The sequence below is a fragment of the Brassica napus genome, chromosome C3 (assembly GCF_020379485.1).
Source record: "Brassica napus cultivar Da-Ae chromosome C3, Da-Ae, whole genome shotgun sequence".
Lineage (NCBI taxonomy): Eukaryota > Viridiplantae > Streptophyta > Magnoliopsida > Brassicales > Brassicaceae > Brassica > Brassica napus.
The window spans coordinates 25,023,891-25,038,243 of NC_063446.1; the positions used below are offsets into that span (position 1 = coordinate 25,023,891).

A 14,353-nucleotide genomic window follows, 5' to 3' on the forward strand; every position below is an offset into this window, starting at 1 on the left:
CGTCACCATGATCACAACGTAAAGTATCCAATTTTAGGGTTCGGATTTTTCTGTCTCCACGGCGAGAGACTTAGTCAGGAAACCCTACAGAAGCAAGCTTCCTTCTTTCAAGATATACTCTACTAAAACAAACTCTCTGAGATATCATAGCCACCTCAAGACTTCATCGCATAGAGTCTTCTCCCCGTTGAAGAGCGTCTTCATCGAGACGTTCACCGCATCGATCCAGCTCCTCATCTTCATCTCAACAACCTCGCTTGGCATCTTCTTCACCTTGGAGGAGCTTACTTTCTCGACTCCAAGGCGGTGTATCCCTTCGTCGACTATATATTTTCGAAAGCATTTATAAGTACTCGCACACTCTTTCGCGTAGCCTGCAGCGATCATGCACTCAGCGATTGACTTCAGCTCCTTCATAGAGTTCTTGGAGACCTCTTCAACCTCAACGATGGTGTCTCCAGCAAGACGAACGTCCTCGCCGAAGGTAGAGACGGTTTCAGGATCCAAACGGGCACGGTTCATCGATAGAATCTGGTAGAACTCGCTCTGGAGACGTTTCATAGCGATCTGCATGAGCTTCTGAGCTCTGAGGAGGTTCTCGGAGTTTGGATCTTCTTTAATTAAAGTATCCATTGACTTTTGCAAATCCTTGACGCCGTTTATGAACTTCTTGGCTTCTCTCTTGCTCTCGCAGAACAAAGAATAGAATTTCGTTGTGGAAACGTACTCTGTGTTCCATTTCTCGATGATCTCGGCGGCGTTGTCGATGGTATGGTCGATCTCTGAGGAGTCGAAGTCTTTCTTAGGTATTGGAGGAGAAGGTTTCTTTTTGGGATAAGTGATTTTAGAGAAGAAGCTGAAACCGGTCTTGGTTCTCATCTTTGATCAAATGTTGTTGTTGTCTTTGCACGAATCTTGAAGGAAGGGGGAAGAAAATAGTTTTTTTACATTAAATAATGAAACGCTTTGCTTGTTTGTGGATTCAAGAACCCCTTTTTGAAGAACCTACCACTGAATCCAAATTCAGGGAGGGTTCGTTAGAAGAGAAAAGTTCTAGACTTCTTTTCTTTTTTTTTTTTTTTTTTTTTTGTTCAAAAGACTTCTTTTCTTTTTATTTAGTTGTTACGCAACGATAAATTAATTGTTCAGGTCCGTTAATCGTTGTGGTCAAAGACGACAGAGAAAATTGAGGAAGACCTTTGATTCATCCTTGCCCTTCACGTGTCATCACATTAAGAACACATTTTATTTTTGTTGTAAATATAGAAAGATGTAAGGAAAAAGAACGACCGCATAGCGCAGTGGATTAGCGCGTTTGACTTCGGATCAAAAGGTCGTGGGTTCGACTGCCACTGTGGTCGCATTTTTTTGTCTGGTTTTGTTTTTGTTATACATTTGTTTTTATCATGTCTTATGAGTAGCAGTCTGAACATATACTTGCGAAGCATAATTAGGGCCGTGACAACTTGATTACTCTATCATACTAAGCTTTATTCGACCGTGAAAGCAATTTAATAACTCCTTCAAACTATGCGTTCACTCACTCTATAGTGTAAACAACCCCGTAGACACACATATATTTAGACAATGAACATTGTAGTTTGAGCTGGTTAACTTCAATTTCACGTATTATAACAGCATCAATAACAAGTTAAAATATGAGTGAGCAAAAGAGAAACATGCAAATATAAAATGCAAAGTATCAATAGGAACCAAAATCCATGTTGGTGAAACTGTTTGAGAAAAAAGCACAAAGCCAATAACAAAACAAGTTTGCATCAAAAACACAAAGCTGAAACAGATTTTCTAGTAGCTAAGACTTAAACTTTGATAGCGTACTTCCTTATTGGGAAATACATCTCCTTCTTCTTCTCGCGCTCTGTCTTCAAAGAGAGCTGCAAGGGAAATCAAAAAAGCCAAGAAAACATGTAAGAACACGGCAACCATCGATTGAGTTTATATGTCATCGCCAAAAGGCTATAAGTATAGAGAGACCTGGTGTTTGGTGAGGCGTCTGCGGATAGCACGAGTCTTCTTGGAACGGAGATCAAGAGGGATGAACTTCTTGTTCTTGTACGCTTCTCTGAGTGCAGACTTCTGCTTCTGTGAAGTCACCGTCAACACCTGAGCTATTGATTTCCTGACAACCTTGCTGTTATTCATTACAAAAACACATAACAGTTTCAGATTCAGACACATATACAATCAAGAAACGAACAACCTCATTTTCGAATCCTAACCTCCAAATCGACAAGTGTTATTATGAAGCTACAATCAAGAAACGTACATTTTGGAGAGCTTGTTGGGAGCACCACCGGTGACTTTAGCGACACGGAGGAGAGCGAGCTCAGCCTTCAGATCCTGAAGCTGATTCTGCAGATCGCTCTTCGACTTGTCCCTCAGTTCGTGAACCTTGATCCTCGCTACATACACGAAAAAAACTAATCAGACGAATACGAACCGATTAAAAAAAAAAGATGATTCATCGACATACCCATCGTGTTGATCTTCACTCGTGTTCCGCCGCTGGCTGCTGCTACTCTTCTTTGGCTCAGTGTATCAGAAACCCTAAAAATGGGATTTATATACGAAACAAAGAGAGAGAGAGAGAGAGAAAACAAAAAAAAAAAACACCTAGTCTCCTTAATGGGCCTAATAAAGCCCATTTCATATGGGTCTTAACAAACACGAGCCTACCTATATAACCTTATTCATTATGATGTTTAAACCGGTGTATCGGTTTGCTAAAACCGGTTTAAGTTGGTTTTTATTTGTCGGCCTACCTAACCTGGTTTAAAGTTGTTGTGAGCTTCTTTTCAATTGAATAGTGAGCAAGTCATTTGATTAGTGGTTAGTAGATAGTGGGACTCACATGACACATTGTATGAAATAAACATTCTCCCTGACTGATGATGTGTTCTTGAAATGGAGATTCCCAGGTTCAGCTCTCTGCTACGTTGCAGAAAATGGGCTAAGAGCGATTGGCTTGCTGCTTCCATAGGATTCGTCTTGACCGTCTTCATCCTCTCTTTCTTCTACGATCCCACTGTTCCCTCCATTACATCCCCAACTAATCTGGTCAAACTCAAGTTATCCTGTACAGCTAAAGAGAGAGGAGCATGTACTATACTGTCTCCTTCTTTTCTATTTCTCGTTTCCAAAGTTTAAATTTTAAAAAATTGAAAGAAAGCTATGTTATTTTGCAGTTTGCCTGGATGGAAGCTTGCCTGGGTTCCATTTTGACAAGGGTTCAGGTTCAGGGTCCAAAAGCTGGCTTGTTCATCTTCAGGTATTCTTATTTTTGGTTGATTTAATGTTTTGAGTTTTTACTTTATTTGAGTGAAAAAAATGTAAAAAAAAGGGAGGAGGCTGGTGCAACACAATAGCGTCATGTTCTGCTCGAGCAATGACTAGTTTTGGTTCTTCCAACTACTTTGAAGATGAAGTGGAGTTTCCAGGTGTTTTAAGCAATGACCCATCTCAAAATCCTGGTAGGTGAAACCTATACTTAGCTTTCTTCTATTCTCTGCTTGTGTATGTTCAGTTTTGAATGTATATTGGTCTTTGTTCTTGTAGACTTCTTTAACTGGAACAGAGTTGTAATACGGTACTGTGATGGTGCTTCTTTCTCTGGACACCCTGAAGCTGAATTCAAGGTAATTAAGACTAACCATTTGTGTCAGGTTCTTCAAAAGATGCATAGTCTCCCATGTTTCTATCTTCTCAGAACGGAACAGGGCTTTTCTTCCGTGGCCAGCTCATCTGGGAGGCTATTATGGATGAGCTGTTGTCGATGGGCATGTCAGATGCCAAACAGGTAAACATCCTCATGACCTTCTTATATAATCGCTCGCCTACTTAGGTAATTAGTTTGCATCAGCTAGAGATTAATATTTGAGGAAATGTAGGGCATACTTACTGGATGTTCTGCTGGTGGCTTGGCAACTCTTATACATTGTGACTACTTTCGTGATCATCTCCCTAAAGATGCAGATGTCAAATGTGTTTCTGACGGAGGATTCTTTCTTAACGCGTATGTTTTCCCCTCATAAACTGCCTTTACTCATAAAATTTATTACAAGAGACTTGTGAGTTTCAGTGCTTTCAGGTCGGGTCCTTGGCAAAGCCGAATGAAACATTCGCTTATGGCCTTTATAAATGTTGAGGAAAACTGCATAGATATAGGCTCTCAAATTTATTAAAAAAAAAAAAATGTTGGGTCTAAGCTTTGTTTAAAGAAGTAAGACATGCAAGGCTATTAGTCCACAGGGGTAGAAAGTTACTGTGAGTGTGGAATCAGCTTAACAATGTCCCTTAGTTTCAGTAAAAGCTATTTTTCCATATTTTCAGGCTTGATGTCCTTGGAAACCCTACGATGAGATCTTTCTATCATGATGTTGTTACCTTGCAGGTTTCCAAATTTCACTTTCTGTTAATACTTGAAACCATACTTTTCGATACATTTTCTTGAATTCTGAACAAGAACTTGTCATGGCTTCTTTCTTTGCATGGTTTTTGGACTGGTTTGTTATGGTTGAATCTAACCAGGGCGTAGATAAGAGCTTGGATCAGAATTGTGTAGCCAAAATGGAGCCATCCACGGTAGGTTTTTGAGACTTGTTCATCATATCTCGTACTCTGTGACTGTTAATATCTTTCTTGACTCATCATGATTGGTTTTGAGACTTGTTCAGTGTATGTTTCCTCAAGAATTCGTTAATAACATACGAACACCAGTGTTTCTTGTCAACTCAGCTTATGATTCTTGGCAGGTTACAACTTTTCGCATGTTTCTATTTGATTCTACTCCAGTTCATGTTTACTAATACCAAGCACATATGCAGATTCAAAATGTCTTGGTACCAGCTTCTGCTGATTCAGATAAAAGTTGGGCAAAGTGCAGACTCAGTATTAAAGAATGTGATGCTGCACAGATGAATGTGCTACAGGGTAGATTACTTCTTAGTCAAGCTTAATGACTGTTAAGCCAATATACTATTGTTGGAAAGCTTCTCCTAATACTTCTTTCTAAAATGGTTAGTTGCATAAGTCTCTATTTGATCTGCAGGTTTTCGCAGCTCTCTGATGGATGCCATAGGGAAATTTCATCAGAACAAAGCTGGTGGGATGTTCATAGATTCATGCTTCATTCATTGCCAGACAGTTACGCCTGGGACATGGCACTCCCCAACCTCAACAAGAATCGAAAACAAGGTAAAGACTCTTGACACACAATCTGTTGCTTATGGAGCCTTTCTTCTTACAGTTAAACTGATCAGGTTTGTCTCTATTCTGTTTTGTTTTTGGAACAGACAATTGCCGAGTCTGTAGGTGACTGGTACTTCAACCGAAAACCGGTTAAGCTAATTGATTGTCCTTACCCTTGCAATCCCTCCTGTCACAACTGAAGTTCAGCTGAACTTTCCTTGTAGCTGCATTGACCAATCCCTCTGCTTCTCGACTTCTCCCGAACTTTCTTCATCTGATCAGGAGCAGCCGTGTCCTAGAATTCACAATCAGGTTGAGTCTCAAAAGGGTTTTCATGTTCTTGAAGTATGAAGATATCTAGAGGAACTCACCTGCTTTGTATAATAAAGTAGTTGATTGATCATAGAGAAAGATTTTATTACAAAAGCAACTCCATTAACAGTATATTGGCATATCTCCACGTTGGGATCTTCTGAGATTGCAATCATAGGCCAAAATCAAAGAAAAATTAGTTTAAAAAACGGTTGCAAGTGTGTTTATTTTAGTCAACTTAACAAAAGATTTGAATACGTTTAAGCAAATAGTATCAAAGGAGAACATAGAGGTTAATGGAAGTATCCATGTTAGTGGGGAAAGAAAGCTGAATCCGAACCATTATGATGAGCCTTGTGGGATCTGAGATTTTAGGGACCATGAACATTTATTAAGAATTTTCATATAAAAATTTATAATTTAATATCTATGTATAACTTCTAAAAATTTTGGGGGCCAATGCCAAAATTGTATTGGAATGTGCCCAGATGTGGTCGTGTGGAAACGTTGGAGTAGAACTCACTCTTAAAGGTCAGGTTGTGAAGGAAAAAAAGGTTAAGAAAACAAATGCGTCGTTTAGAGTTAGAAACCATTAATGTTCTTTCTCTCTTCATTTTGAGTGTGGGATCTTATCTTTTTGACGTCTTCATGGAGAAAAAAGAAGGCTGGATGAACCATACAAATGAGGTATATCCTCTACACGTCTAAAGAAGAATGCTGCTTTAAGGAACTACTAGAGGGGGTAAGATCAAGAACCCTTTCTAAAGAAAAATCAGGGTATTTTTTTTTTTTTTTTGATAAACCTATCGGCTGATCCGGTCGGTCTCGGAAGAAACACACTTAGTGCTACAGAGTGTACTAGTCCGAAAGCGTACCACACTGCCTGACCCGAGTTTGGAATACTTTCCGACTAATGCCAATGGATAGACCGATCATCTGTCACAGCCCACAATATAAACCACTTGGGCCGAAGCCCAAGCCCAAACTGGCCAAGTGGTGATAATTTAGTTTCCAGGGGGAATCGAACCCAGGACTGATGTGGGTCCACCATACCAAGCCCCAAGATATTACCATTAAGCTAGCACCACTTCACTACAAGAAAACAGCTTGTTTCCTACGGATGATTTTCGTCGGAAATCCGTCGGAATAAGCCACTTTTGACGAATTTCCGACGAAAAAGGCCGTCGGTTCTAATTCTTCAGAAAAAAAATTTCGTCAGAATTTCGTCGGATTTTCTGACGAATTTCCAACGAAATTCCGACGGACAAATTTTCGACGCAATTCCGACGGATAAATTTCCGACGAAATTATAACGGATATATGTCCGACGAAATTATGACGGATATATGTCCGACAAAATTCCAACGGATAAATTTCTGACGAAATTCCGACGAATAAAATTCCGACGAAATTCCGACAAATGATATCCGTCGGAAATTTTGTAAACTATTAAAAAAAATAAAAAACAATTATTTTAAATATAATATTTTACTGAATTACTTAATAAAATTTTTTTAAAATGATTTATAATAAATATTTTTAATTCTTTATATATAAATAAAATAAAATTTAAAATTAGGAAACCGGTTTTGTAATATAATTATTTTTAAAATCGTTTATAATAAATTTTATTATAAATTTTTAAAAATAAAATGTTTTATAAATTGAAAATATTTATAGATTAGGAGAAAATGTTTTGAGAATTTTTTTTAAAAAAAATTGTAATTGTTGAACCCATTTCCTAAAAATTGAAATTTTTTTTAATTAAATCTAAAAAACACAAAAACCTTTTATAGATTGAAAAGTTCTAAAAAAAGTGAAATTTTTTTTGATAAATTTTTGAAACCAGAAAATTTTTTATAAATTATAACAAACTTAAAAACTTTTTATAAGAACTTAATTATTTTTTATAAAAAGTTTTAAAAGTTTTATAAAATCATAAAAACGTTTTAAAACAACAACAATAATAAAAACTTGAAAATTATATATATATCTATTTACATAACACTTTCAAAAATTATAAAAACTCCAAAAAGGTTTTAAAATTTTGAAAAACATTTTATAAGATAATAAAAACTTTTTAAATTTCACAAAACAACAAATTAAATAAACAAACCACAAAATCACAATCAAAACCTATCTAAACCACAACCTAACAACAAAATCTAACATATAATTCATAAAATTCTTCATCCTAACATAAATCCAACATTTAAAACCTAAAATTCACTATTTCACAATCAAAAAGTAACATAAGTCAAATGAGAAAAGGAAAGAGATGACTTACATAATTTGTGAGGTAGATTTGAGGAGTTTAAGACTTAGAATCGCCGGATTAGAGAGAGAAAATCTGAGAGAATTTGTGTGTGTTTAGAGAGAGAGAAGAGAAATGGGGAAGAAGAAGGGGCTTACGCTTTTATATTAAAAACTTCTGATGGAAAGTGTTCGTCGGAAATCCGTCGGAATTTTTTATTTTGGTTCTTTGCAAAAAATTAGGCGGGCTTTTTCCCGGAAAAATTTCATTTTCCGACGATTTTCCGACGAATATACCATTTTCGTCGGAAATTCGTCGGAATATATCATTTTCGTCAGCAATTCGTCAGAAATATATTCGTCGGAAATTCGTCATAAATTCGTCAGAAATTTTCTACGCATTTCCGATGTATTACGTATTGGGGGTTCAGAACATAGAAAAAATAGAACGATAATAGCCATTGATAATAAATTGATGACTTTTAGGGGTTTAAAATCTTCATAATGTTTAAAAACATTTAAAAAAAAACACAAATTAAAGATTATAAGATGGATCACCGGAAAGTATATGCTTAAGTGTATAAGTGTTAACGACAAAAATTATGTATCCGTCGACGCATCAATCGCAAGAGTATATATATATATATATATATATCTAGCTTAAATAATTGAGGTATTATTAACCCACATCATATTTATCACTTAATATATCCGGTTTAACATTTATTTTGAATATTTCATATCTAAAACTCAAGTTCGTCGGAAATTCGTCGGAAATATGTGACGAAAATCCTACGAATGTTATGCAATCCGTCGAAAATTCGTCGGAAATTTTCTAAGAATAGATTCGTCAAAAATTTGTCGGAAAATTTTGACGAATTTCCTATGGAATTTTTTCATTTCGTCAGAAATTCGTCAGAAATTTCTGATGAATTTCCGACGAAAGCATAAACCCCAAATCTATACCCTAAATAGTTTAATCTTCCTCGGGGCTCGTCGGTATTTCGTCGATTATTTATGACGAATGAAATTTCATCGGAAATTCTTAGGATATTTCCGACGAATGGTAAATTTTCATATTTCTCGTAAATCCGTCAGAATTTCGTGAAAAATGTCCGACGAATATTTCTTCCGTCAGAAATTCCGTCAGAAATGACTATGTTTTCTTGTAGTGCTTGGTTATCAGGGTATTATTTTAGTAATGTGTTTCTTTCTTAAATCAAACACTAAACAAATACTTGTTTGAATATTTAAACTCGTTAAGAATCGAATAAAATTTTCAAAACTATGAATAATTCCTGATTTGTATGCATCCTTACGTTACCTTCTCCTAGTTGTAGTTTTACCACATGTATATTGGTGAAATACATTTTAAGAAATCACGATATATATATAGGAAAAAGTCAGAGATGAGATATGAGATTTTGATCTCCAAACTCTTTGCTTCCACGTTCTCAATCTCGACATCGTTGACAAATTTTTATAATGATCCACAAAATGTAATTACGTGCCTAAGCATAATCTATGGTTAAGTTGATATACTAATTGTCTAATTATATATTATAATATATTTTTTTATTTAAAAATAATGTTCCAACACTCTGTCCTGATGAATTCCTGATCATGGCAACTGATCGAGTTATTCTCATAGACTAGTAGTATTATTATCAATTTAGCATATCATTGAGGTCTGTGAAAAATTGAAATGGTATGTTGAAAATTTCAAAAGATTTTTTCTTTAATTAGGAAATTTTGCACAGTTCATGCAATGCATATTGAAACGTAAGCAGCCAGCTGCTCCTTAAGGAATATTTGGTATCTTTTTAGGATGTTAATTTTAAATCTGTTAAAATAATAATTATGTATTCTGCATTCATACTTAGTCATTCGATATACGATATAATGTAAATTCTGAATATCAGTTTGTTATACGCCCCTTATTATCAAAAGGCTGTAACATCTACTAGTATATATATGGTTGGGGGCAGATAATAAGATTCTACAAGAAATATATTAGTAGACATCTTTCTATACCGTAATTAGTTACAAGACTGCTGAATAAACATGTTTTCATATGTACTAAAACAAAGATGAGACAATAACTGAGCTAACCCGGCCCTAACCATTATAATCATTATCTCTCATCTTGGAAATTTTGTTTATAATGTTCTTAACAATCGAGTTTTATTTCACAAAGAAAAGCATTCTGGTACTAGTTTTTCTAATAGTTAAAACTTTTTCCACTTCAAATAATTATAATTATTTTTATTTAATCCAGTAGTCATTGTGTCATTGTGATACTGAATACATAGAAATTTTATTTGAGGTTAAAATTATACTGAAATTTTAAAATATATTTTTTATTTTACTGAAAAATGTCAAGGTGAGACTTTTTGTAAAACATAGGAAGTATTATTTTGTTTATGATTTTTATTTCTTGAATAACATCTTTGGTTAGGTCATCAGCACTTAGGTTTGTCTTTTATTTTGATAAATCATCAGCACATAGATTTGTCTTCCCTAGATAGAAGCTAAATCAAGTTTCCTACATTTCGTTTCTTTGTAGTGACTAGTCTAAACCACACTGATATGGGATTAAGAGCATGTTTATCCTTAAGAAATTTATTTGGGTTTTCTAGATTTTTTATTGTTTAAAAAAAAAAAAAAATTAAAACGCAAATCAATCGCAGACCGCCACGAGTCAGTGGGGTCCGCGAACAGTGTAAAAAACTCACTAAATCGGTTTTTAATAGTTTTTGTAACCGATCGTTAATAGTTTGTGGGGGACCACGCAATAAAAACCTCACTGAGGACCCCGGATAAACATGCTCTAACATCCGCATCATTTGACTTTTTGCAATTCCATTAGTTTAATAATTTCATATTTTTCTGTTATTTAAAAAAAAAAAATCAAACCACACGTACCCTTCTCTAAATGTCAGCTCCAAAAAAGTTTATTTAATTAAATAGTGGAAATTTTACCCAACAAAGTAATGTAAAATACAACAACAAACATTATGATTGTCGTTTACAGGTTTTACTAATTCCAATAAACATAATACCATCAGAATAAACCTCTTACAAAAGTCAACTCTTTTCATCCTCTTCACATTTTGCCTCCACAACATAAATACTCAAAAACGCTATTCATAATAATGTCTCCATAACTTTCAACCTCCAACATGCTTCGTCTTCACTAAACGGTGACGTTTTATACCCAGTTCACCTCATCCTTCTACAAATGGGGAATGGCGTTAGTGGCTGTTGCGCGGTAACCACCGCCGGAGATATTTCCAAGCGATACGACGTCGTACCGGTTCACGACAACCTAGGTCACTCTTTCTGTTATGTCGGGCCAGTTCTCAACGGATCAAGATCTTCTTTCCAACAAGAACCGTCCCTCCGACTAGACTCCATCCCCGGAGCCACCACCACAACCTTCTCAATCTCCGGCGCTTCCGTTAGCGCCAATACTTCAACGGCGCTCTCTGCCGGCTCCCCGTCAACAGACGCGTCCTTACTAGCCTCAGGGTTCGAAAGCTCTAACAGATTCGCTTCCTTGCCGCTCAAGCCCGTCCCGCGTAGTCCGAGTAAGAAGCCGGGTCACGAGTCGGGTGTGTTCGAGCGGCGGTTTTTATCTGGTCCGAACGAAAGCGGTTTGGTTTCAGGTCCGGTCGGGAAGAACAAGAAGAAGAAAGAGAAACCAAAGAAGATCAAATCATTTACGAAACCTAAACCGAACAAGAAGTTTCTCACATTCAAAACCATTGTCACCAATATCATCTCTTCTTGCTCTAAGAAGAGCGTGGTTGAGCCAATCTACGGTTCCTATTCATCTCACGAATCTTTAGATTCCTATGAGACCAACACAACTCTGAGAAGCCAAGAAAGCCGTCGAACAACCAAAGAACAAGAAGAAGAAGAAGAAGAAGAAGAAGAGAAGACTGAGTCTGTTTTGGAGGAGGAGCCTAAGATACAATGGGCGCAGGGGAAAGCAGGGGAAGATCGAGTACACGTCATCCTCTCTGAGGACAATGGTTGGCTTTTCGTGGGGATCTATGATGGATTCAGCGGTCCAGATCCACCGGATTATCTTCTCAACAATCTCTACACCGCCGTGCTTAAAGAACTCAAAGGCTTGCTATGGAACGACAAATTAGAAGTCGAGGATCTTGAATCATATATCGAAAACGGTGAGCCCCAGATCAAGAAACATAGTACAGTCGACCAAGTTTCTGTTTCGGGCCATGTAATGAAAGAAGACTATGTTGCTTGTGACTCAAGAAACATAGAAGTAATGAAAGAAAATTGTGTTGCTTGTGACTCAAGAAACATAGAAGTAGTGAAAGAAGACTCTGTTTCTTGTGACTCAAGAAACATAGCCGAGAATATGAAGAAGTTGCAATGGAGATGCGAGTGGGAGGATAACTCAATAAACAGCAAGTCCACGCACAAGGAATCTGATTTGGAGATGATTAACCACAAAGACGTTTTGAGAGCTCTTCAACAAGCGTTGAAGAAAACGGAAGAAGCATTTGATCTAAAGGTGGATGAGAATCCAGAGTTAGCATTGATGGGATCGTGTGTTCTTGTGACACTGATGAAGGGAGAGGACGTCTACGTGATGAGCGTCGGAGATAGCCGAGCGGTTTTGGCTAGAAGACCTGATCTAAGGCAGAGGAAGAAGATGCAAAACGAGCTTGAGAGAATCAAAGAAGAGAGTCCATTAGAGACATTCTTGGTCCGGGACAAAGGATTGAATCTTCTGGTTCCTGTTCAACTTAATATGGAACACAGCACAAACAATAAAGAGGTGAAACTTTTATGTCACGTTTCAAATTGTTTTCTCTTGATCAACAATAATATGTAAACTGATTATATATTTGTAACGTGACAGGAAGTGAGAAGAATCAAGATGGAACATCCTGATGATCCGTTGGCGATAGAGAAAGATAGAGTGAAAGGATATCTCAAGGTCACACGTGCTTTTGGCGCTGGGTTTCTTAAGCAAGTATGTTATAAGACCATTTTATATTAGACAATTTTCGAAATCTGTCTCTTTTGGATTCTCATATCAATTAAAATTAGGGTTTATTTGTTATGGACAATGTTCAAGAAATAGCTAAAGCATAAGTAGGCGTTTTACTAATTTTTAAAAAAGATTAAATCAATTGTTTCGATTATAATCGCGCGATTTGTCGCCTAAATGTTGTATAAACAGATTCTTAGAACAGTGGTTAGAACCAAGGACAAGATGCGGTGACATTTACTAGTAATTTATATGATATAACACATTAATCATTAGGAAACTTTTAGATTTTGGATCCTTTGTATATCTAACTAAAAGGAAAAATCTCTTTCCTCAGCCAAAATGGAACGAGGCGCTTCTAGAGATGTTCAGAATAAACTACGTTGGAACATCGCCATACATCACGTGCTCTCCGTCCCTACACCACCACAGACTCACGTCACGTGACAAATTCCTCATCCTCTCCTCAGATGGATTGTATGAATACTTTTCAAATGAGGAAGCCATCTTTGAGGTCGACTCTTTCATCTCGGCCTTCCCTGAAGGTGATCCTGCTCAGCATCTCATCCAAGAAGTCCTCCTTAGAGCTGCTAAAAAATATGGTACTAACATAGAACTAAACGCAAACGCAGTTTAAGAAGCTAAACGCAGATTTTTAATGAAACTCACGTACAACTTTGTTTGTTTTTCAGGTATGGACTTCCATGAGTTGCTGGAGATACCGCAAGGAGATCGCCGCAAGTATCATGATGATGTTTCTGTGATTGTAATTTCACTTGAAGGAAGAATTTGGAGATCTTCCATGTGAATATCATTAAAATCTTATTTAACAAACAAAAATATATATTTAAAAAAATTGTCAAGAGACAGACTCACTGAACTTAGATTTTTTCTTCTCCAGTGAGTTTTTGTTATATCTATTTGACTAGGTTAAGATCCGCGCACATTATATATATAAATTATTTTATGTATTAAATATTTTTACATATTATAAAATAATAAATATATATTAAATAATTAAAAGTCAGTAACTATTAAAAATATAATTAAATTGGTGCGAACATATAAATCAATTGTATTAATCCAAAAAAAAAAAAAATTATTTGATAGGATATGTTATTAAATTTAAATGATACTAACATAGATAATATATTTTAGTATATTTTTAATATTAATATCTATTAAATGATGATTTCTACTCATATAGTTTTTTGATCATTTATATCTTTTATAGAAAAAAATTTAAATTACTGATAACAAAATTTTCATTGTGGGATTAATAGTTTTAGTAATTTATAATTTAAAAAAAAATAAGTTGTCAATGATCGTTCAAAACTTTTATCAAAAAAAATTGTTCAAAGTAAATTTTGAAACTAAAATATTGTATTTTATATGGTTTATAGTTTAATTTAAAACGATATATATATTAATCTTATTAATTAATTAAATTAGACTTTTTACTTATATAATTTTTGTAATCATTTGTATTTTGTCATAACAAAAATTTTAAACCATGGATCATAAAATTTGAATGTGAGACTTTTAACAGTT

At 35.6% G+C, this 14,353-nt stretch overlaps 4 protein-coding genes and 1 non-coding gene across 5 annotated transcripts; 3 read left to right on the top strand and 2 right to left on the bottom strand.

Moving 5' to 3' along the window:
* Positions 1-144: 144 nt before the first annotated feature.
* Positions 145-879, bottom strand: LOC106387182 (exocyst complex component EXO70H1-like). Its single transcript, XM_013826997.3, has one exon. It carries the CDS (start codon positions 877-879, stop codon positions 145-147), a length of 735 nt encoding a protein of 244 aa, XP_013682451.3.
* Positions 880-1,287: 408 nt separating this feature from the next.
* Positions 1,288-1,361, top strand: TRNAR-UCG. Its single transcript has one exon. It is a non-coding gene; the product is annotated as a tRNA-Arg (tRNA).
* Positions 1,362-1,686: 325 nt separating this feature from the next.
* On the bottom strand, positions 1,687-2,642 carry LOC106388959 (60S ribosomal protein L35-1-like). Its single transcript, XM_013829137.3, has 4 exons — positions 2,495-2,642; positions 2,288-2,423; positions 1,996-2,152; positions 1,687-1,895 (listed from the first exon to the last, which is right to left on the bottom strand). Exons 1-4 carry the CDS (start codon positions 2,496-2,498, stop codon positions 1,821-1,823), a joined length of 372 nt encoding a protein of 123 aa, XP_013684591.1. The 5' UTR covers positions 2,499-2,642; the 3' UTR covers positions 1,687-1,820.
* A 221-nt stretch (positions 2,643-2,863) lies between these two features.
* LOC106388958 (pectin acetylesterase 5) lies at positions 2,864-5,678 on the top strand. The gene is made up of 12 exons (XM_013829136.3): positions 2,864-3,121; positions 3,207-3,289; positions 3,362-3,491; positions 3,577-3,656; positions 3,728-3,817; positions 3,909-4,033; positions 4,351-4,411; positions 4,549-4,602; positions 4,695-4,772; positions 4,845-4,950; positions 5,069-5,214; positions 5,313-5,678. Exons 1-12 carry the CDS (start codon positions 2,926-2,928, stop codon positions 5,406-5,408), a joined length of 1,245 nt encoding a protein of 414 aa, XP_013684590.2. The 5' UTR covers positions 2,864-2,925; the 3' UTR covers positions 5,409-5,678.
* Positions 5,679-10,430: 4,752 nt separating this feature from the next.
* On the top strand, positions 10,431-13,690 carry LOC106386430 (probable protein phosphatase 2C 36). Its single transcript, XM_013826283.3, has 4 exons — positions 10,431-12,586; positions 12,671-12,784; positions 13,140-13,404; positions 13,495-13,690. The coding sequence occupies exons 1-4, from the start codon at positions 11,015-11,017 to the stop codon at positions 13,608-13,610; spliced, it is 2,067 nt and encodes a 688-aa protein (XP_013681737.1). The 5' UTR covers positions 10,431-11,014; the 3' UTR covers positions 13,611-13,690.
* The last annotated feature ends 663 nt before the right edge of the window (positions 13,691-14,353 follow it).

Excerpts from the sequence above, each read along its gene's own strand:
- LOC106386430 (XM_013826283.3), top strand. The coding sequence starts at position 11,015 with ATGGGGAATGGCGTTAGTGGCTGTTGCGCGGTAACCACCGCCGGAGAT. Across the intron at positions 12,785-13,139 it reads GCGCTGGGTTTCTTAAGCAA|CCAAAATGGAACGAGGCGCT; the intron begins GTATGTTATAAG and ends CTCTTTCCTCAG. Across the intron at positions 13,405-13,494 it reads TAGAGCTGCTAAAAAATATG|GTATGGACTTCCATGAGTTG; the intron begins GTACTAACATAG and ends TTTGTTTTTCAG.
- LOC106387182 (XM_013826997.3), bottom strand. The coding sequence starts at position 879 with ATGAGAACCAAGACCGGTTTCAGCTTCTTCTCTAAAATCACTTATCCC.
- LOC106388959 (XM_013829137.3), bottom strand. Across the intron at positions 2,153-2,287 it reads CCCAACAAGCTCTCCAAAAT|CAAGGTTGTCAGGAAATCAA; the intron begins GTACGTTTCTTG and ends AATGAATAACAG. Across the intron at positions 1,896-1,995 it reads GACGCCTCACCAAACACCAG|CTCTCTTTGAAGACAGAGCG; the intron begins GTCTCTCTATAC and ends TTTCCCTTGCAG.
- LOC106388958 (XM_013829136.3), top strand. The coding sequence starts at position 2,926 with ATGGAGATTCCCAGGTTCAGCTCTCTGCTACGTTGCAGAAAATGGGCT. Across the intron at positions 3,818-3,908 it reads GCATGTCAGATGCCAAACAG|GGCATACTTACTGGATGTTC; the intron begins GTAAACATCCTC and ends GAGGAAATGTAG. Across the intron at positions 5,215-5,312 it reads CAACAAGAATCGAAAACAAG|ACAATTGCCGAGTCTGTAGG; the intron begins GTAAAGACTCTT and ends TTTTTGGAACAG.